Raw genomic sequence first — 23738 nt, 5'->3', positions numbered from 1 at the left:
GCGCACCCGCCCACCTAAATATCGCAATGCTGCGCGCTGACATCGGGACGCTGGCACGACATTTTAAGCGTTGACGCGCGGGCTCCACCACCCACGCGTCAGCCAGAAAATTCAGCCTCTTGTTAGCATTTCTTCACAGCAATGATTTAGGAATATAATTATTTTAATGGTAGATGTTATTTAAAGAGTAAGTGTATTCACATAGATTTAACAAAGCACCTGGATACAAGATGAATAATATGCTAAATGGAAGTTGTTTTTGTCAAAGATCTTAAACAATGATCATTGAGATAAGCTACTCGATTGCTTAATATAGAGCTCACTTGCGATGGAAAGTCTTTGGAGAGGAAATTCAACTTGCACTGTGTGGCATAATGTGAGTTTGCACCCAAGGAGGTGGGCACGTAAGGTCATCATTTGAAATTTGTACCCCTCTGAGCCTAAATTATTCATATGAAATGGGTGAAACAGTATCAAATTTCTCCCCACATAATTTCTGCCTGCCCGTGAACAGGGGGAGATAAAACCACAGGTCAAGACCTAAATAATCAGTCAAGTTGTACAAGTAAAGGCTGCAATGTCAGTTAGGTTTTGAAGGAGTAAAATGCAGAGGCTTTCATCGAGATTAAGGGATAAGAAAGGCTGGAAGATCGTTAGAAGTTATCTTGTTTCAGGTAAGGGAACTAACCGATGTGGAGAAATGTGTAGAGTCCTTTGTTTATTATTATGTGAAGATATAGTGTGCTGATTGAATTAAGTGGGTCTGATTATGTATATGTTATTGTAAAGTGAAGCAACTTATCGAATAGTGTCTTCTCTTGACTTACCTAATGTTTTCTTGGCCGCCTTGGAAAAAGACATGTGAACTCATGAAATAGTCATCACCCAGCTCAAGCAACAAGGAGGTATAACTGTCATGAACTTGAGTTACATTACTATGCAAGTAGATGTAGCAGAGTAAGCCAACTCCCTGTAATGTCAGATGCACAGACAACTGGTAGAAATATGTACATCATACTCAAATGACATATTTAGTCTGTAGTCATGATCTCTACAATAATTTTTCACAACTAACTCTTCATATCTGCCTTATTAATTATTTCAAGCCTTCTCAATCTTTTATTTTCTGATTACATTGACTTTATCCCTTAGGCTATCTCAGTCACCTGAAATTTGGAATCATTGTGACTGCCCTTCTCTAAAATTTCTATTACCTTTATATATCTTTTCTTGAATAATTTCATGGATTGGTCTCCATTATTCCCAGAGAAACATAAAGTACTTGTTAATGGGATGTGGAGTTGGGAATTTTGACTGCAAGAATAAAGCAGAGATTTGATATCACTGGATGAAAGGAAGGTAGGGGGATGCATTCAGATTGGATTGTAGCAAAGTGTAAGAGGTGCAAGGCTGGATTTCCCTCTATAATTCTGCTCAAAATGCGGAAGATTAGCCAGGGAAAATGTAGCAGAACTTAAACTCCAAGGCCGACTACAACCCCAGACCCCTACCTAGAACAAATCAGTGAATGTTGGGGCCCATGTGCAAGAAGCTCTTGTAGGAAGAACTCCAAATATCTTCAGCAAACTACATCTAATCTATCATACTTATAGAGGTAGAGCCATTGTAATGCCATTGTTTTATCATATTAACCAGCAGTTAACTCCAGTGTTTTGTGTGGATCGGCTTTAGTTAGCAGCCCTGCTAGCTTGATTTGTTCACTCGTAGGAATATCTTTATTCTAGTTCTTCCTTGGAGTCTCCATTGTCTCCTGCACTTTCTTGCAAAGGGACATGGCTTATGGTCTGCTGCTGAGATAGGTTTTCAAATTCCTGATGGAAACGTTAGCTCTTGCTTCTCTCCCCGCAGATGCTTTCATAACCTGCTGAACATTTCCAGCAGTTCCTGTTTTTATTTCATTTCCTTTTCTGGCCTAGTGGGGAGTTATGCATCACTCCCCTGACAGTCCAGAACCAACTTATAATTCAATTGCTTTCATTGTAACATCTGCTCAAAAATACAATATTTTCAATATGAGATCAAGTGTAACTCAGGCTATGGTCAGTGAGGCCCACTCTGGCTCAACAATGTATCTTAGCTTGCAGAAGGCGATGTCTTACTGCACCAGTGTGAATCTTTAATTTGTTCTCCGGATACAAATTAATGCTGGCAGGCCTATGTTACTCATCCCTGACTGACCCAAGATAGGGATGAGCATTTTTGTTAAACCACTGCTGCTGTTGTGCTAAAGCTGCTCCCACAATGGTGTTAGATAGCAGGTTCCAGAGGTTTCTCACCTAACATCATGAAGGAATAACTATACAGCCCATAATTCTACAGGGTTTCTCCAGTTACCTGATCTGGCATTGGCAGGAGATTAGAGGAAACCCCCAAGGAACACCAGCCATTTCCACAATTTCTCTGAGGGGGTAGGGGGGTTCCACTGATTTTCCTCCAAAGATAAAGCAGATAATCATGACAATCATCTTTGAAATACAGGGTTTCTATGTCCCATTCAGAGGGTGTGTCACTTGCTGATGGTATTCCTGCAATTTGGTTTCTCTTGTCCTTCTCAGTGGTGGAGATCACATGGGGGAGTGAGGTGCTGTCTATGTAACATTGCAACACTGCCTCCTATGGATTGCACATAATAGAGCCAGAGTACACAATGGAAGGGCTGGGCATGGAGTCTAGTGGCACAGGGCACTTATCAATCAAACTATTGCATCTTGTATGCTATTAGAGTTTTTTGGGTGGGGTTGTAGCTGCATCTATCCAGGCAAGTAATGAGCATTCTATCACACTCCTAACAGGCCTTGTAGATGGTTGAGAGGCTTTGAAAGGCCAGGAGGTGAACCACTCATCACCAGGCATCCAGTGTATGCCCTGCTCTTATAGCCATGCAGTTGGTCTGGCTGCTTTCCGTTAAGCTTGTGGTGTGTGGTGACTTCAAGATGTAGATGGAGGTGGACTCAGCAATGACGGTGCTGTTAAAGGTCAGAACATAGGAACAGGAGTAGGCCATTTAACCCTTTGATCCTGTTCTGTCATTATATTCAATTACAACTAATCAAATTAATTACACTTTGATCAATATCCTTACCTAATAAAGATTTGTCAATTCCAGAATTGAAAAATTTCAATTGCTCCAGCACCCAGAGCATTTTGAGAGGGGGAATTGTATATTTGCTTTCTGATTTCATCCTTAAATAAGCTCAGCTCTAATTTTAAGCTTGTGCCCCCTTGTCCTCACTTGTTCCACCAGCAGAAATAGCTCTTATGTATATCATTTTAATGCCTAAATTAAATCATCTCACAACCTGTCATAATTTAATCCTTTAAACCACATTTGGGGGAAGTGGGGTGGAGTTTTGCTTGTGGGAGGTGGTCACTGCAAGGGCTTATGTGATGAAAATGTTATCTTCCACAAGTCAGCCAATGCCTGAACATTGTTCAAGTCCTGCTGTTAGCTGGCCTAAGCTCCTTCATTATAAGCTTTGCAAATATGTCTGATTGCTGTAGAATCATCATCAAACAGTCTCACTCACGTCCTTATGACTGAATGTAAATCATTGATGGTTGGGCTGAGCACCAGTCATCCTGTTTTCATTTGAGTGAAACAGTTGGCTGATGAACAGTTCTGTGTTCTAAGCCCCCAGGAGCTCGGATGAGTTCACAAAGAATCTTTATGGTGAATAGCTGGAAGAGACATTTGTGCCTTTAGTCTGCACGGACTTCAAGCTGATTCCCATGTGAAACTGAAGGTGCATTAAGCCATTTCATCATCCAGTCCCTTTTGGCTGGGAAACCTTTTTTACAAATTTGCTTCCATGTGCAGGTGCTGTTATTCCATTGCTGGTGAAAATCATACATCAAACAAGAAGTGCTAAACCACTACATCAGACATTGAATCAAGAGTGGAATTGTTAATGCCACCTCATACTTAGGTGTGGGAGTTATGAGACATGTGATGAAATCAGTGTGAGAGGAATACAAGTATGCATCAGAGATTGCCATAAGAGGCCATTTTATTGGTGCAAAGCATGACAAACGAAGCACAGCAACTTAATTAGACATGGTAGATATTAGTCATGTGACATGGTTACAGTAGGAGTGAATTCTAGCCAAGGGTTGATATTAATTTGCTATATTAAAGTCCCCTGGAAGTAACAAAGTGACAATTAGTTCAGACAGGCATGAGATTCAAGCTGCTGTACATTCCTCATTTTGAATCAGGACCATTACATCAGAAGAGCCTCTAAATAAATATAATTGTACTGTTGCAACCAGTTAAAGAGATGCATTCTGCAAAACCTTCACCGATTTATTTTGACACTGTCGCACTTACAACGATGAACTTCATTCCTCTGTAAACATCCAGGACCTTCTGTGTCTCTTAGCAAAAAAAAACTGAAGAGGAGATTCTGTGCGTCAGTGGTCCCGCCCCATTCCAGGTGAGAAAGTAATTAATATTAACGTAAAATCATGGGCTGGGGATGCGAATTTTCCTGACACATATCATCAGCGTTTGCTAGGAGCACCTAAGCAGATTGATCTCCCCTTAAATCACTTTGGGGTTAAAACTTATCATCTAATGAATAAATGTTGTACGTTGCACTGAGGAACGGACTAAGATTGATTCCCCCCCTCCAAACGCCAAATCAAAATTCTATTTACTACATAAAGCTTCGACCTGTAATTTAATTGTTCACTGCAGTTCAACCTAAGTTTACAGTAAGTTGCTATTTTGAATTATCTTTGCCTTACTTTCTTCAGCCAACCTTTGAACCATTAGGTGGCTCTGCTGGTTTAGAAGCTTCTACATGTAGGGAAGTCTTTGGTTACACTGGGGGTGGCTGAACTCCCCTTTTTACCACTGGTATCTCCTCGCCATGTTTGTAGACACTTACAGTGACATCAATTGTCTCGCCGCCATACTTGTTCCTGACGTTAATGCTGTATTTTCCTGAATCCTCTGTGGTAACGCCTTTAATGGTCAGGCAAGCATATTTTCCCTGCTCAAGAGTTGCAATGTGGTGATCATTCAACTCGAGATCTTTGTCATTCTTCAGCCAGGTCACCTCAGGAGTCGGATCCCCGAACACAGTGGAAGTGAGGCTCAGTGTCTGAAACACAAAGCAAAAAGTTAATGCTTAATTGCAAAAACGTAGAAGTTTGTATGGTCACACCATTGGAGGGGAGGTCGAGGCCTTGTTTTCCGTCCCTCTACCAACCCCATCTCATAGCACGAAAGAGGTGGGAGCGAGTCAAAAATAAACTTATTGTCGACATCCAATCCAAGCCTCACCTGCTTCAATTTAAGCAGCCAACATTCCCGCTGGGAGCACACCGGGGCATCAATATTGCATACAGATCGGGGTCCTTTCATATTGGTAGTCACAGTGTCATTTTGGTTGGCATTAATGTGGCACCCAGTATACATGGCTGGCAAAAGTAGGAAATGACCAGGGCATGCCTCAATTAAAGGGATTGCTGGAAGACGGTCTCGCAATTTTGTGAATAGTTTTGCAGGGTAAATCCCTTCAGCATCACCTGAAACTCCTATTGGACAATCTTCAAAGTCCTCAGTCCTTTTATTATTGCCCTCTGTCATCCCCCTCCCCTCTGTCCCATGCCCGAATCTGCTCAGCCCTCATCTTTCAGGTGCTGCTATGGCAATCCTGCCAGAATTCCTACTCTCCCAAAGTAGGGAGTCAACTAGCAGCACAGGGAAAGCATAGGCAGTTCACCAATTCAGTGTAGAGGAAACTAAATCACCAAGTCTCTTTCCAAAAATACCAAGTGAGTGTTAATAATGCTTCAATCACTGCTTATCTGAAGCATGCTCCAGGTGAAAACTTGGGTCATTGTGCTTTCTCCACTTTGACATACGTATAGTGCACTTGAATGCCCTTGTTGCTTTAAATATAAAAGTTATACATAAAGTAAGCAGCAAGACTTGGGAAAGGGATAGCACTATCGTCGGCACAGTCCCTTGAAACTGAGAACAACATCTGTCAGGCTTGAGACTTCAGATGACTGAGGAGGCCAATTCTGGATCGACATGTTCTTCCATAGTGGGGGCACATTGTTGCGCAGGGGAGTGGAAATTGCAGCCCTCCCATTGGCTTCCTTCTCCTTCCTCTGGCGCTGTTGTTCTGCTTCACTGTCAAAATAGTGAACCTTGAAGTGACTTGCACCTTGATGGACCAGGTGGTGCCATGCCGAGCGATTGGCAGCATTTTCCTCCCAGTCAGTGGTGTTAATGCCTCCATGTTTTAGAGCAACCTTGAGTGTATCCTTATACCTTTTCCTTTGGCTGCCCTTTGAGCATTGGCTAATGCTGAGCTGTGAGGAGAGAACCTACTGAGGGAGACAGTTTTCAGGCAATGGCCTGTCTTTCGGAGTTGGTTCCGCAGAAGCAGGACTTCAATGCTGGTGGTTGCAGCTTCATGGAGGACTCTCACGTTAGTCTGGTGGTCCTCCCATTTGATCTCCAGGATTCGACACAAGCACCGCTGATGGAAACTCTCAAGGATCATCATGTGGCGTCAGTAGACAGTCCATGTTTCGCTGCAGTAGAGGAGAATGGTCAACACAGCCAGCCTTATAAACCAGAACCTTTGTTGACTTGCAAAGATCCCTGTTGTCAAAGACACATTGGCACAGCTTAAAGAAGGCAGCGCTGGCACAGTTGACTCGATCTTGGACTTCCTCATCGATAGTAGTCCCTTGTGAGAGATGGCTGCTGAGATAAGTGAAGTGCTTCACATACTCTAGGGCCACCTCATCAATGTGGATGGCGAGGGGGATGCTCAACTGGCCTAGGGAAGGTTGGTGAATGACCTTCATCTTGGTGATGTTTAAGGACAGGCCGAGCCTCTTACAACGAGGTGTTGAAGAGGTCAAGTGTCCTTTGCATGTCCTGTACAGAGTGAGCCATCACGCAGCAGTCATCCGCAAACTGAAGGTCATGGATGTCCATGGTGTGAACTTTGCTTTTGCCCAGAAGCAACCAAAGGTTGAAGAGCTTCCCGTCCAGACAATACCAAATGCTGATAGTAGGTGGTAGGTCATCTCGGATGAGGTGGTGATGACGGTTGAGTAAATGGTGAACAAGGTGGAGGTGATCACACAACCTTGTTTGACCCTGGTCCGGATGTGAAAGGTGTCAGTTTCAGATCCTCCACTCTGGACATGGAGGCCATGTTGTCATTTAAGAGTCTCAGGATGGTGACAAACTTCAATGGGCAACTGAAGTGCTGGAGGACGATCCATGGAGTTTAATAATTTGAAGAATAAAACACTTGTCAGGTCAATGAAGGCGAGGAACAACTCTAAGTTTTGCTCCTGACATTTTTCCTGGATCTGTCCAGCCACAAAGACCATGTCTGCAGTATCTTGGGATGGTTGGAAGCCACACTGGGTTTTCAGGAGGATCTCTTCAGCAACCAGATGAAGGTGGTTCAGGAGGATGTAGGCCAGGATCTTACACACATTTGGACAGGAGGGAAATCCCCCTGGAGTTTTCACATTCAGATTTGTCCCCCTTCTTGGGATCCTGGGGGATGTCCTCTTTTTCCCCCAGAGTCGGAGGATGTAGTGGAGTCGTTGTCAGGTAAGCTGTTAGCTGCCAGCATGGTAGACCTCTGTGGGTATACCATCTGGTCTACGGCTTTGTTGAGTTTCATCTATTGGATGGCCCCCTTAAGCTCATCGATGGTTGGTGGATTGCCGAGTGTATCCTCCACAGGGTTTTGTGGGATGGCTTGGTGGGTCTCCTCCAATACGGTGGAGTCCCAATTAAGGAGCACTTTGAAGCGCTCCTACCAACACTGACGGATGGCGTTGTTGTCCTTGAGGAACCAGGAGCTGTCCTGTGATAGGGGAAGGTTTTGTCCAGTCAATTGGGGTCCATAAGTCGTCTTGGTAGCCTGGAAGAAGTTGCGCATGTCATACTGGCCGACATAGCGCATGGGCTTTCTCCACCTGCCAGTTGTTCTTCATGTCTCGAATGTGTCGCTGGACCTCAGCCTTCAGTTGGTGGGACAGTGCCGTCATTTGCCAGGTATGTGGCAGACTTTGCCAGGCGATGAAGGCTGCTTGCTTCCACTTGAGGAGATTGCAGTGTCATTGGTGTCAAACCAGTCCTGGCTCAGTTGTGGCGCAAACCCGATAGTCTGTGCGCAGGTGTCTAGGACAGCGGATTTGAGTTGCTCGTAGTTTGTCTAGATGGAAATGCCATCTGTGGTGGGCACTTGCTCCAGTGCACTGTGCAACTGGGCGTGGAACTCTTCCCACAGTACCAGGTCCTTCAAAGCTGCAACATTCAGCTTTCTCCAGGGAGCATTTTGGATCTTCTGGTGTCTTGGCGCCAGGCAGATGTTCATCACCGAGCGCACAAGTTGATTGTCCATCCAGCAATGTTCAGAAGCCTTCATGGCCTTCGTGACAAGCACATCCCTCAGGTCCCTGCCTCAGGTAATGATGTAGTCCAGGAGCTGCCAATACCCCAACCTCAGGTGCCTCCCCGTGGTCTTGAATTGGTTCTTCTGGCAGAAGACCATGTTCCTCACGATCAGACCATATTGGCCTTCCCCAAGCCATTCTTGCCTATAGTTCCACTCCAGATTTCATGGCCACGTCCAATTTGGACATTAAAGTCACCCAGGAGGATGATCTTGTCATTTCTGGGGATGAAAGCAAGGCCGCCATCAAGATCGTTTCCTTGACTTCATGGTCGGAATCTAAAGTCTAAAATAAATCTAAATATGCACTGATGACAGTGGCACATTGGTTATGACTGAGATGCAGGCGGAGGGTCCTCAGCCTTTCATTGACTCCCAATGGGAGTTTGGAAAGCGCGGCAGCTATCCTGTCCCTCATGGTGAAACTGACTGTGTGGATGTGGGGGTCACGGTCTTCCCTTCTTCCCTTTCCAGAAGGTGTACCTTCCACTGGCCTCCCCAGTGAGCTGGGTTTCGCTAAGAGCAGCGATGTCGATGTTGTTCCTTGCTAGCTCCTGAGCCATGATGGCAGTTTGTCTTTCCGGGCAATCAATCACTCTTTGGGTCATCAACAAGTATTCTTACATTCCAGGTTCTGAAATTTGGTTTTCTCTTGCTTCGACCACAGAGATGGTGATCCCGCTGGCTGCGGTTTCCCAGCCAGGAGAAATGGGACAGCCTATTTTTGGGATACCTGTTCCAGCCCGCTCCCAGTTCGGGGTGAGCAGAGGGTATCCTGAAGAGGGCTGCTCAGTCACAGGCGCAGCTGCCGAAAGGCACCCCTGTTCCGACAGACGGGCCCAACAACCGTCACACATCCACCGCCTGTGTACAGAATCTCGGCTGGGGGGCCTCCAGGTATCACAGCCCTGCCCCTGTCGCCAATCCTCCATTGCCACAGGGCTTTTTACCTGATGGAGGCCTGCGTGTGGCATAGTTTATGGTGGGGACTCCGGTGCACAGCTGGGTTCCACACGGTGTTGGTGGCCAGATTCAGTGGCATGGTGGACCATGGTGGCTGAGGTCACTTCCCCATTGCAGCCTTCTTCTGCCTTTGCAGCCATTGGGGCTTCAGGCCTCCTTCGCCTGCTCTTGCGTTGAGGACTCCTTGGATCATTCTGTGTCTGGAACCTCCTACTTAACCTACTACCATGGGACACCCTACCAGGAGCGTGAGCTCCAGACGGCATCGCTCTTGGGGTTCATCGGGACATGCCAAGCCTCTCCACCACGGCAAGGTGAAAATCCTTGGGTTAGGATGGCGTTCTGGCTGTTCCAAATCTGTTTTTAAGAACGACAAATACTGTTCCATACCTCCCATGACATTGCTCACAGTAAATCCGATGTTACAATTCGTTATTCTGCTAAGGTGACACTCTTTAAAGTGATCCAATCCTTCAGAGGCCATAAAGCCTGTTTGATATAAGTAAATACAATATGATCAGATTTTAATTGTTGTTTGGCGTGGCAATGTTGCAGAATGCAATATGCTTATCATTTCAGTTGCTGGGTTTAATTTTTGTTTAATATCCTCATATCGATCTAAGAGGAATACCACTGTATACTGCCCTACAGTCTGGAAAACATCAGTTCACCACAACTTTCTGCATTCTGCCCCTCAGCTAATTTTGTATCCATGCTGCCATTGTCCCCTCAATTCCATTGGTTAGGAAGTTTGACATTTGGAATCTGCTGGCTGTTTAAGGATGCAGCTCAGAAGCAACCATAGTTTAAAGGTTGTTTGGTATCTGAAGAAAGTGTGACATCAGCAGTGCGCAGAAGCATTTTTAACAACAACAACTTGCATTTATGTACCACCTTTAACATGGTAAAACATGCTTCATAGGAGTGTTAGCTGACAAATTTTGACTTCAGCCAAAAAAGATGTCAGGTCAGGTGAGCAGAGGCTTGGCAAAAAGAGAGGTTTTAAAAAGCATCGTCAAGATGGAGAGAGATGGTGAGGTGGAAAGGTTTAGGGAGGGAATTCCAGGCTTTGGCACCCAGACAGCTGAATGCTTGGCCACCAGTGCTGGAGTGAAGGAAAGAGCCCAGAATGGAAGGAGTGCAAAGTTCTTGGAGAGGTTTAAGAGGAGGACTGAAGCCATGGTGGCATGAAGTGTAAAGTAGCATTTTCAACAGCTCTGAGTGAAAATAATACATAATGCTGAAGCAATGAAAACTGATTCAGATCATGAATTGATCTTACCTTGCCTTCCATGATAGTTACCACATCCGGCAATCCTCCTAATACTTTGCCACGATCTATAACGGGAAAATCAATGCAAACTTAAGCCAAATAAATCACAACTTTTTTTTGTATTATTTAATGAAGAGCTTGGCACCAATTTGAAATAATGTTTATAATAAATAGGAAAATCAGACTCTGTACTTACTCTTCTCTGCAAACGCTGCAGCTCTGAAAATGAGAATTAAAAGATTTAATACAACTGCATTGTTTAAATTCAAGGACATTATAGCATTTATGCCATTGTACTTACAGCTGACAAAGACAAAGGTTAGTGGATGGACTGCACAAAGAAATTGTGTTCTTTGCAATCATTCCATTTGAAAGCATTCTGAAATTGCACAAATCTGAAATTGAAATTTATATGCACCAGACAGAAACTTACTTCAGCCTCTGGAATTCAGTGTATGCCTCAGCGTAAACTGCAGATTAAATCAGAAGGAGGTTTCAAATTAATGTAGTGTCTCTACAAACTCATATCAAAGCTTGCACTGGTACACATCTAATAGACATTTAGGTACACTTCTTAACTTTACAAACAATGAAATCACTTGAAGCAAATTGCCCTAGATTACGCTGATGTATGACACGGATCAAGTTACTGTGAAATTTAACCAAACTGGACAAGTTATTGCAAGAGCTTTGTTTCCATTTGCTTCTCATACAACTATGAACTCCATGTTATGGTACAGTCCCCCTCTCCACAAAAAACTAACCTCTGACTCCTCCATCCTTGCAAGTTATCATGCCATCTTCACCTTCCCTTTCCCCTCCCAAGTCCCAGATCATGTTGTCACCTCTTAAATCTGTGCCCATCTTTCCACAAACTCCATTTCTGAACCCTTCCACTCCACCCTTGCCACAGTACACAAAACCTGCTTTTATCAAAGTCACACATGACACCGTGTGACTAGGCAATAGTAATCTATCCTTTTTGACCTGTCTACAACCTTTGACATGGTTGACCATACCATCCTCCTCCAATACATATTCCATCCAGCTGGAAGTGGCTGCAGTCACCCTGTTCCAATTTTATCTATCCAGACATAGTCAAAATGTCTCATTTCTTCTCTTCCCGCTCCTGTAGTTACCTCTGGTTTTCCCCAAGGATTTATCCTTGACCCCATCCTATTCCTCATCTGCATGCTGCTCCTTGGCAATATCCAAAATCACAGCATCGGTTTCTGCATGTGTGCTGACAACACCCGGCTCTACTGCATCAATACCTCCCTTGACCTCTCCACTGTCTCTAAACTGTCACACTGCCTGTCCAATATCCAGTACTGGATGAGCAGAAATTTCCTCCAACTAAATACTGGAAAGACCAAACCATTGTCATCATTGCCCACTCCCCCAGCTCCACAAACTCTGTTCCCTGACCACTGACTCTTCTTAACAACTGTCTGAGGCTGTAACAAACTTTAGTTTTACATTTGACTCCAAGATGTGCCACCACTAAGGAACTTATTTCCACCCCAACAGCATTGACCAACTCTGCCTCTGTTTCAGCTCATGTGCTACTGAAACATTCATCCATGCCATTGTTATCTCTATGTACTTTCCTCCTATTTTACACTCTGTCAAAATGTGGCCATCCAAAACTCTGCTGCTCATGACCTTGCTCACACCAAGTCCCATTCACCCATTGCCCCTGTGCTGTCTGGACTTACACTGGCTCTTGGTTAAGGAATGCCGTGACTTTAAAATTCTCATCCTGTTTTCAAATCCCTCTGTAGCCTCATCTTTCCCTATTTCTGTAATCTGCTCCAGTCCTCTGGCATACCTGTACTCCTCCATTTCAGCAAAATTTAACTTATTCAAGCGTTTGTCAATCAAGGATTGCTTACAGATTACACTCTCAACGGTACACTCTCTGGAGAAACATAGAGCAGTGACGTCAGCTTCTGAATTTTCTCGTTATTCTGCACATTCCCGAAGTTACTGACAATTTCAGTAATGCCAGCAAATGCCGACAGTTTTGCTGTCCTTGTCAAAAAGCCTCCAACTTTGAAGATCCTGATGGTTATGATACCGTGACCGGCAATGCCCTCCAGCACTAATCCTGATATCGCATTTACATGAATGCAAGGGGGTCCTGCCTGCTCTATGTAGTTGGAAAATCAGGCACTTACCTGCCACAGGGGTGGAGACAAAGACCGTAAACAATTTGCTTCTTATGCAAGAGAGCTAATCCAATACATGTTATAAAAAGGCTATTGCCTAAATTTTGTGCTTGTTGGGTGCTTTTGATCAGTGGGCCTGGAAGGAGCTGCGATTTTGGCAGGCTGGCCAGTTAACTGGCAGCCAGTGTGAAATGTGCACCAAGAGAGGCTCAACGCTGCTGGGGGGGTGGCAGGAAGAGGGCAAGCGCTGTGAGATGTGATGTTGTGGATGGGTGTTTCCAATGAGCGCCTTGAAGGCTGACATTTTCTGTAGAGCTGCAGTACTGTTCAAGCAACTTACAGCAGAACTCATAATACCTCAACCCTCAAGCGTCTCCATTTACTTTATTTCATCCCGAACATTTTATTCTGCCCTGAGAATGAAGTGAAAATATGAAGGCCACCTGTCCAACTGGCCCACCTGCCAACCATAGAAGTACACCGGCCAAGTAAAATCTCTAATAATTGCCTCCTTAATGGGCTTAAACGCCTGCTTAATTGTTGGCGGGCATGCTTCTGACTCCCATGCGCATCCATCGACTATAATGTTGCATACCCATCAACTGTAATGTTGTGTGCCCAATGTCTTCTCGCATTATTTCATGCAATTTCAGGTTGGGCATACGCCTGCTCATTCAACATAAAATCTGGCCTATTTCTTCAAGAGTTCAGGCCACTGCCCTTGCTTGCTGATATGGTGGTGTGAGAATACCCTGCAAAGATAGTTCTGCCCCCAGCTCTGCCATTGGACCGTACTCTCACATCATTTGTCTTGTAAAGGATGGGAGTGGCAAAGGTTCTACCCCTTTCAAGGTCAACAGAATATCCTATAAATGGTAGCGACCCAGCACAACTGAGTACCTGCTGTTTGAGAGGTTTCTGCCAGAGTTACAGCAGAAGTCTCAAGGAAACTGGAAGCCTCTGTCACCAGCTTCCTGGCCACTCAATCCAACCCCAATAGCTGGAATGCCATGGATACATTCTTGCCATTAGTCTGCAAGCGACAGAAGTATTAACAATGGAATTCTTAAGACTCAGGTACAGAGATAGTAAGGTTCTACACTGGACTGGGGTCCTACTGGGCTCTACCAAGGTGAGAGTGACTGCCCTTGATATCAAGGCACCATTTGACCATGTGTGGCATCAAGGAGCCCTAGCAAAACTGGAGTCAATGAGAATCGGGTGGAAACTCTCAGCTGGTTGGAGTCATATCTAGCAAAAAGGAAGATGGTTGTGTTTGTTGGAGGTCAGTCATCTCAGCTGCAGGACATCACTGCAGGAGCTCCTCAGGGTAGTGTCCTAGGCCCAACCATCTTTAGCTGCTTCACAAATGACCTTGCTCCCATCATAAGGTCAGAAGTAGGGACGTTCGCTGATGATTGCACAATGTTCAGCACCATTCACGACTCCTCAGAAACTGAAGCAGTCCATGTCCAAATGCAGCGATTTCTGGACAATATCCAGGCTTGGGCAGACAAGTGGCAAGTAACATTCGCACCACACAAGTGTCAGGCAATGGCCACCTCCAACAAGAGAGAATCCAACCATTACCCCTTGATGGTCAATGGCATTACCACCACTGAATCCCCCACTATCAACATCCTGGGGGTTACCATTGACCAGAAACTGAACTGGACTAGCCATTTAAATACAATGGTTACAAGAGCAGGTCAGAGGCTAGGAATCGTGCAATGAATAACTCACCTCCTGATTCCCCAAAGCCTGTCCACTATCTACAAGGCACAAGTCAGGAGTGTGATGGAGTACTCCCCATTTGCCTGAATAAGTGCAGCTCCAACAACACTCAAGAAGTTTGACGCCATTCAGGACAAAGCAGCCCGCCTGATTAGCAACCACATCCACAAACATTCACTTCCTCCACCACCAATGCACAGTAGCAGCAGTGTGTACCATCTACAAGATGCACTGCAGGAATTCACCAAGGTTCCTTCGGCAGCACCTTTCAAACCCATGACCATGGCCATCTAGAAGGACAAGGGTAGCAAATAGATGGGAACACCACCACCTGGAACTTCCCCTCCAAGTCACTCACCATCCTGACTTGGAGGTATATTGCCGTTCTTTCTCTGTCACTGGGTCAGAATCTTGGAACTCCCTTCCTAACAGCACTGTGGATGTACCTACACCACATGGACTGCAGCGGTTCAAGGCAGCTCACCACCACCTTCTCAAGGGCAACCGGGTATGGGCAATAAGTGCTGGCTACAGCTACACAAGCATCAGGCAATGGCCATCTGGAACAAGAGAGAATCCAACCATTGCCCCTTGATGTTCAATGGCATTACTGATTAAGATAATTGTTAACACTGCCTGTCCAACCTTAAGGTTAGCAAGCAGGCGAAAAGGCCAAGCAGCCTTCACATTTTTTAGGAAGCCTCATCCACAAGCAGGAGGAGGTTTCCTAAAGCTTTTATTAATTGAATAATAAATTTTTCATAAATATAAAACCATGTCCCATTTCAATCAATACAGTCACATGAGGGGACATGTTTAAATAAAGTTTTAAACTTTTTATTCACTATTTACAATAGCGATTCAATCTCCCTGAGGCAGTTCTGCATGCATGCAAGAGAGTGCTGGCCCTAACTCTCTCTCTCCTCCCCCCGCCCACATAGGTAGCACTGAGCGCTATGGCTCACATCTTACACTGGGTTGGCTCTTAATTGGCTCGCCTGTGTAAAATAGTGGTGCGGGGCAGATTGCTGGCGGCGATGGGCTCTGCAGCACCCCCACCCGCTCCTGCCAAGCTCGCCTGCCACCTGAAAAACTCAGGCCTACATTCCTAAGAAAACAATCCATCACATTTAAGCCATCAAGTCTTTTCTGGCACATGATTGAATGTGACTTGACCAGTGGGTTGGTTTTAGCTGTGCCATGAAATGCTGCATGTGAGTCTGCCGTCCAAGATATTAATTCTTAACTCTCAAGCCAGGCGAGGTCAGAAGCTTTTCCTCAGGGAGGAATGGGCAATGAGAGAGCAAGTCATCTATACCTCTGCCAGCAACCTAATCAATGAAAGATCAGCATAAGTCACCTCAGCTAGATTGAGGATGGATCATGTGATGAGGTCTACAGTTTGGAGGGGAATAAAATCAAATAACCCGAATGAAGAAATAGGCCAAGTGATGTGAAGCACATTCAATTCCAAACTGCTCCGAACTGCGACAAAAATAAATCCAAACCAAAGGTTCCACTTTTTAATGCTATGCTTTTCCCTACTGATAACCCAAGTGTTCAGAATGTTCATTCTCTTGAAAAATCCTCTAGAAAAGGATATAACCAGCCTAAATGAAACTGTTGCTTTGAATTTGGAATGGAAAAGTTTAGGTATATGTCAGTAAATTTTTTCCAAGGCAGTTAATATCTCACTGATAAGAAATATAAATAGTAGTGAATCATGGTTAATTCATACCATAATTATATTATAAATATGTAAATGTACTTTAATTAAGAAACCATGCATTTGATATTAATTTTTAAAATTTGGCTGACTTTAGCATCACGTTTTGAATGAGTAACTTACCCTCTCCAGAAAGGTCAAGATGCCGTTTATAAGAGGTTTTGCCATCAAATATCTCCATTGTGTATTTGCCCTTGTCTTGGTCAGTCGGCTCACAGATCTGCAGCCAAACCTGGTTGTTGCTTGCTCCAATTCTCATCTTTTCAGATGATGCAATCTTTGACTCCCTAAACCCAAACAGAGCACAATATTTCTAAAGTATTCACACAATACAAACAGATGACAGGCCATGGCAAGCCTATGTATGTAGACAAAAATTGACATCATGCACTTAACTATTCATTCAGTTCTATAAAGTAGCATTTCCAGACAGAATCAGATAAAAAAAAATGGCATTTGTTCCAGTACAAGCTAGACGAGATCAACATAGGACTTAACTACCCTGTCCAAACAAAGTAATCAACATACTTATTAAAAAACAAGCTTACAGTTTTATTAATTTTATTGATTTATGTATTACACTGGAGTTCCACACCTCTGACAATCTATGGTGATCAGTGTAGAAAACCGGTGCAACTGGATCAACACACTGAGTGCACTGGAGTTCTAGAAATATCTGCGCCAGTTAACCGACAACTCTGCAAAAATCAATACAACGGACAGTGCAATTTGCTCTGGATTCTTGTTTTCCTGCTAAACAGCTCCTGTGAATTGGAAAGTGAGCAGCAAAAGAAACCAGGTTGATTGTATGGGTGACTGATGCTAGCCCAGACCGTTTAAAAGACTGTGGCCAGAAGTTTCCTTGGAGCTGTTTATATTTGGATGTTTTGGCTGCAATTCTGGCAGAGTTAAAGCTTCTCTGGTCTCTCCATGGTGGTGTTCTAGTATATCACCTATGCACCCTCTCCAAGTCCTTGACATCCTTCCTATAGTGCGGTATGCAGAACTGGACACACTAATCCAGTTGGGGCTTAACCAATGACTTATAAAGGCTTATACTCATGCCTCTGTTATAAAGTCAAGCCTACTGGGTGTTTTTTTTTTTTTAAACAGCCTTCTCAATTTGTAATGCCACCTTCAAAGACTTGTACATTGCCAAATCTGTCTTTTTTTTTGCAGCCCATTTAAAATTGTATACCAGGTATACAAATAGTCGTTTGGTAGTACAGAACGTGAAGTACATAAACATGAAGACAAATGCAGATGCAATTTAATTCAGAGAAGTATGAAGTGATGCATTTTAGCAGAAAGAATGAGGGGAGGCAAATGTAAATTAATGGCACAATTTTAATATTGCTGAGAAAAGACACGTTGAAGCTTTTCTTCTTGCACTCATCAGGACATTCACAAGAATACCAAATGTAAAAGGAACAACAATTTATACTTCATGAGAAGAGAGTGCTGCTTGGTTGGCAAGTGGATTCTGATTGGTAGAGGTGTTGCCATGCAGCATTCACCAGTTGACTGATGACTGACAATTAACTGCCAAGCTTTGTTTAAATTCAAACTAGGCAGGTTGACTGATTGGTCAAGGCATTGCCCTGGGGGATGAACCAGAGAATGGCTGTCACTTATTCTGTTAAGTATAAATTGTTGTTCCCTTTACATTTGGTATTCTTGCAAATGTCCTGATGAGCGCAAGACAAAAAGCTTCAACGTCTTCTTTCAGTAATACTAAAATTGTACCATTAATTTACATTGCCTCCCTTCATTCATTCTACCAAAATGCATCACTTCACACACCTCTAAATCAAACTGCATCTGCATGTCTTCATATTTCACTAGTCTATGATCTCTTGAAGTCTATTAATACCCTTCTCACTGTTTGCTACATTCCAGAGTTTCATGTCATCTGTACACTTTGAAATACATCCTTGTATACCCAAGTCTAGGTCATTAATATGTATCAAAAAGAGCAGTGGTCCTAATATGGACTGCATGGGGACCACTATTCAGTCCATACTTGCCTCCAGTCTGAAAAATAACTATTCCCCTGCACTCTGTCTCTTAATCAATTTCATATTCATGCTGTCCCTGTCCCTTTAATCCCATGAGCTCAATTGTTAAAGTACTTCTGAATCTTGTATGAACTGAAGGTGTTTTATCCTAATTCCATTTTTTTCCCATCATATATAATGGATGATTGCTTTATTTTCAAAGCCATAGTTTTATCCTGAAGTTTCAAGAAAATGGGTCCAGTAAGTTAAATATAAAAGTAAATATTGTGGAAATAAAAAGGTATTTCTCCAAATTAAAGGACACCTTGCACCTTTGTCCCGATATAGTCTAAGGAGTGTGGTGTGTGTCAGAGGTAGTTCCTTCTGCAGGAGTCAGCTGCATCCTACTTCATAGCTGGATGGATAACTGCACCTAGTCCTCAACACTCACACAGCTCTCATCTGTCGCTCCATGCACAACAGCCACACTTCGGTAAATGCGTCAGTTCAAAAGCCAAACTAGGTGAGAGTAACAATGTGGGCTGGTATTCATATTTGAGGGAGGATGCCTATCTCCAACCACAAGTGCACAAGAAAATATTGCCTGATGGATGCAGCAGAGGAAATGGTGTTCCCCTACTGCAGGTACTGAAAGCTGTGTGGACAACTATGAAGGTCATTAGCACGGCCGCAGAAGATGCTGCAGTTCATCCACTGCAGTCGATCACATCTCCAGCTGTCTTGGCTGGTCAAGCCACCAGAAACAGATGTGTAAAGCTGGGCAAGTGGAGCTGGCCAAGGGCAATCAACTCCACAATAGTCAACTCAAGACCAGTTGTTTCTTGTGTGCACAGCTTACCGACTCCTTCACACACATCCTATTGTTTCCTGAAATGAACTCCTTTTGTATTCACCCAAACACCATAGTACTGTGGGCGAAACGAAAAGAAGAAACAGGAACTCTACTTAGCTTCTTCGAACGTGCAAACCCTACTTGGTAATGACAAAAGCTCCCAATCCCAGCACAGAATTGTTTTGGTTGATAGGGAGCTATTGCCATACAATCGTGACATTGCTGCTTTAAGTGAAACCCACCAAGCAGAGGAGGGCCAGCTAACAGAGCTAACAGAAGGCTACACTTTCTTCTGGATAGGCAAGTCAAAGAATGAGGGACGAGGGGCAGGTATCGGCTTTGCTATCAAGCTGACATCACAAAAAGTTTGGACACTCTTTCTAGGGTGCTAAACGATTGCATCATGACGCTACGCCTACTTCTGGTGAACAACAGGATGCAACAATCATCAGTGTTCCAACAATGACTTATTCTGAGGACATCAAGGACAAATTCCACGAGGACCTGGATAGAGCTATTGCAAATACTCCACAGGAGGACAAGCAAATTGTGATTTGGGACTTCAGTGCAAGGGTAGGAGCTCACCATCAGGCTTGGGATGGTGTCCTGGGGAATCAAGGTGTGGGGAAATGCAGCAGCAATGACATGCTCCTCCTGAGTTTTTGCACCCTCTAGAATATGTCAATCACCAACACCATCTTTACACAGAAGGCAAAGTACAAAAACACTTGGGGATGCACCCAAGATCTAAACACTGGCATCAGATTTACTATTATCACTCAGCAGAGCAACATAAAAAAATGCTACTATCACCAGGGTTATGAGAGAAGCAGAGTGCTCTGCAGACCCCAGGATGCTATTCTCCAAGATGAAATTTACTATCGTACTGAAAAAGAAGACAAACGTGCACTCGACCTCCAAGGTAGCTAGATTTGCAGACGCTGGCATCCACAGAATGCTGCAAACAATTCAGGCTCAGACTTGAAGAACAACTGTCCTTCAAAGGAAATCAATGTGATGATGTTGAAGTGGTATGGTCAACCTTCAAATCAACTGTTCTGGAAGCTGTCAACGATGTCAAGGGAACACAGAAAAGAAACTGAGATTGGTTCGATGAAGATGATGATCAAATTAAGGAACTGCTGCAGGAAAAGACTGAAGCATGGCTGGCAAACTAAAATACAACCGCTGCTAAGAAATCACTTCAGGAGAGCAACAGAAGCTGCATGGGATGCAAGATGGGTCAGACTCGATGGGCCAAATGGCCTAATTTCTGCTCCTATGTCTTATGGCCAGAGAGCTTCAAGCCTAAGCTGATCAGCATAACATGAGGAATTTCTATAAAGCCCTTTAAAGTATGACATGTTTGGTTAAAAATGAAATTCTTTTGAAGAGTTATCATTTACTAAATTTTAATATAATCTATAACCTTATCGACAAGTTGGCCTTGCACATTAGGTTACACAAAAACTTTATAGAACAGAAATGATTACAATTTTTTATTTTTAAATCAGGAAATTCATTTTGGATTTTCAAATGGCTCAGCTGATCAGGTAGTTAAGTAGAGCTAAGCATAACAAGTCTGCATGGTCACAATACAGGCAGAAGCACTTACTTCCTAAACATGCCATTAATTTACTTATTCCAATGTAATTGCAGTTTCACATACTTGTGATACCAGAAAACCTTCATATCTTCCATGTAGTACTTCAAGAAGGACTGAAGTCTGATTCCTTCTGGGGTGCATTTTATCTTCAGCTCAGAAGCAGACATCCCTGAAAGGTAACGCAGCTTAAAACCAGTGCAATAGTTGGGTCGGTCAAGAAGATTCAGCATTTATTTTAGCTCATGTGAAAAGAAAAAGCATCAAAAATTTATGGTTTGCCAGGGGAACTGTCCCGTTTTGAAATATTCAGGAACCTGGGATGAATTTTCTCTGTTCATTAGCACTGATTAGCTTTGTAAATAAATACTGTGATACATCGCACAGAATTCACAAAATGCAAAACCTACCTCTGGTGGCAATAAAAGCAGGCCCACGTATGTACTTCTATTGACACATAATGGATGTACAACAGGACAGGAACTATAAATCACTATTACAGAGTGCCACAAGTCTAAGTTGGAAGTACAGTCACTTACCACTGATTTTGCTCATTTCCTGGACAATTTCTTCATACACTGAAATAGAGAACACATTCCTTTTTTTAGTTTATTATACATTTTGATAATATTGTTATATGAAATTCATTTCTTGTTTACTAAGGCAGTAACCTGTTTAATTAATATGATAACTGTTCATTTGCAAACATTCACTTAACCATAACTTCATACATAATTGAAAAGGAATGTACAGAGCATAAAATCATAGAATCATAACCACACAGAAGGAGGCCACTGGGATCGCCACATCTGTGCCAGCTCTCTGCAAGAGCGATCTACCTGATGCTACTCCCCTGCCATTTTCCCACAGCCCTGCAAACCTATCCATTTCAGATAATGATCCAATTCTCTTTTGAAAGCCACAATTGAATATGCCTCCACCACATTCTCAGGAGGTGCATTCCAGATCCCATCACTTGATATATAAAAAAGGTTGCTTCTTTTGCCCATCCTCTTAAATCTGTGCACTCTAGTTCTCAATCCTTCCAATGGGAACAGTTTCTCCCTATCTAATCTGTCCAGATCCCTCATGATTTTAAATACCTTTATCAAATCTCTTTGCAATCTTCTCTTCTCCAAGAAAATCAGTCCCAGCTTGCCCAATCTATCTACATAAATGAAGCTCCTCATCCCTGGAACCATTCTCATGAATCTTTTCTGCACCCTAACACCTTCAGATCTTTCCTAAAGTGTGTTGTCCAGAACTGCACTACAGTTGAACCGGAACCAGTGTTTTAAACAGATTATCATAACTTCCTTGTTTTTGTACCCTGTACCCCTATTTATAAAGCCCAGGATCCTGCATGCTTTATTAACCATTCTCTCCAGCTGCCACCTTTGTGCACATATACATTCAGGTCCCATTGCTCCTGCACCCACTTTAGAATTATACTCTTTACTTTATATTGCCTCTCCTCATTCTTCCTACCAAAATGAATCATTTCACACTTCTCTGCATTAAATTTCATCTGCCTCTTATCCACCCATTCCACCAACTTGCTTATATCCTCTTGAAGTTTAAAGCTATTCTCCTCACAATTCACAATACTTTGTATTGTGATGTCAAAAAACTTCAAAGTTTGAAGGTTAAAGAGGTGGTTTTCTGGGGTTGTACCACTGCCTGTGAACCTGAGATGCTCACAGTGCCTGTTATAGAATCATGAGCAAAATACGTTTATGATGGTTGAAATCTTAAGTAAAGGAAATATAGTTATGGTTATGTAAAGAGAATATCATTTTCCAATATTACTGTGGGGTACTTTGAAGCAGGATTGTGGGGGCTGTGTGTGTGTCTCTGTCTGTCTAATTTAATTAAACTGAAGACAGTCAGGCTGAAACATTTAAATCATTGAAGGGGTTAGATGTAAAAGCAGGCATTTTGAAGTGGAAATGAACAAGCTAAGAGGGGATACCAGTAAATACAAAATGAATAGGAATTTGCATTAGGAAATAAATGAGGAGTGAATTTTTGGTTATTGAATTTCAAAGAGGAAAAAGAAGTTTTACAACTGGCAAAGATAAAAAAAAGCAAGTTATTAAATTTATTTTTCCTGAGAGTGGTGGCCATAAAGATAACATGGAAGATTTTTAGATTCCACGAAAGGTAACTTTCAAAAGAAAGTTTAAAACAATGGGTTTAAAAGTGAAAGGGGAAAATGTATTTAAGGAAAGATTGAAAGCTGTAAGGGGTGTGTGGCCATGTGATCTTGAAGAGAGTGCTGTGTGAGCACAGTCTTGTGAATGGAGCAGCTTTTAGTCACCCCAGAGAAGTGTCTGGTTGTTCCAGAAAGCAAAGCTTTGTTACAAGGCTTGGGTTTCCATTGTAAAGTGAGAGGAAGAGAGAAGCTTGTGAAATACCTCCCTAATAGCAACATTGGGTGCCTTGTGGTAATGTTTTATAGATTAAGAACCTATAAGGACTGTTGCCTGGAAAAGGGTGTTAATTTAAGAGTCTAGCTAAGTAGGAATATTCTGGGAAATGTTATAAGACTAACTTTAACTGTGTAACTGTAATCTTGTGTATTTAAAACAAAAACACCTAGAAAAACTCAGCAGGTCTGGCAGCATCTGCGGAGAGGAATACAGTTAATGTTTCGAGTCCGAATGACTCTTCAACAGAACTAAGTAAAAATAGAAGAGAGGTGATACAAAAGCTCGTTGAAGGGGTTGGGGGGTGGGTGGTGGCAGGAAAAGCAGAGCCAGACAGAAGGCCAGCGACAGGCGGAGACAACCAAAAGACGTCACAGACAAAAGGACAAAGAGGTGCCGAAGGTGGTGACACCATCCAAGGAATGAGCTAAATAAGGGCAGAAAGCAGGACAAGCAAGGCACAGATAGCCCCAGTGGGGGCGGGGTGGGGTGAAGGAATCGAAAAAGGCCAAAAGATAGAA

At 43.2% G+C, this 23738-nt stretch overlaps 1 protein-coding gene across 4 annotated transcripts in view; it reads right to left on the bottom strand.

Annotated features, from left to right (window-relative positions):
* The window catches only part of myom2b (myomesin 2b), a 181008-nt gene that overhangs the window by 45334 nt on the left and 111936 nt on the right, over positions 1–23738 (bottom strand). For 3 of the 4 annotated variants that reach the window (XM_041187577.1, XM_041187581.1, XM_041187578.1), the window contains 7 exons: positions 21328–21366; positions 20855–20960; positions 16459–16622; positions 11138–11174; positions 10901–10923; positions 10714–10769; positions 4911–5126 (listed from right to left, as the gene is read on the bottom strand). In XM_041187577.1, the coding sequence (XP_041043511.1) occupies positions 4911–5126; positions 10714–10769; positions 10901–10923; positions 11138–11174; positions 16459–16622; positions 20855–20960; positions 21328–21366 (641 nt within the window). Of the gene's footprint in view, positions 1–3999; positions 5127–10713; positions 10770–10900; positions 10924–11137; positions 11175–16458; positions 16623–20854; positions 20961–21327; positions 21367–23738 lie in introns of those variants that run through there. The other variant, XM_041187579.1, reaches the window with a different exon arrangement.

The sequence above is a fragment of the Carcharodon carcharias genome, chromosome 5, assembly GCF_017639515.1.
Source record: "Carcharodon carcharias isolate sCarCar2 chromosome 5, sCarCar2.pri, whole genome shotgun sequence".
Taxonomy (NCBI): domain Eukaryota; kingdom Metazoa; phylum Chordata; class Chondrichthyes; order Lamniformes; family Lamnidae; genus Carcharodon; species Carcharodon carcharias.
The sequence above is the reverse complement of the archived record's forward strand: the minus strand, read 5'-3'. Positions and strand labels throughout refer to the sequence as shown.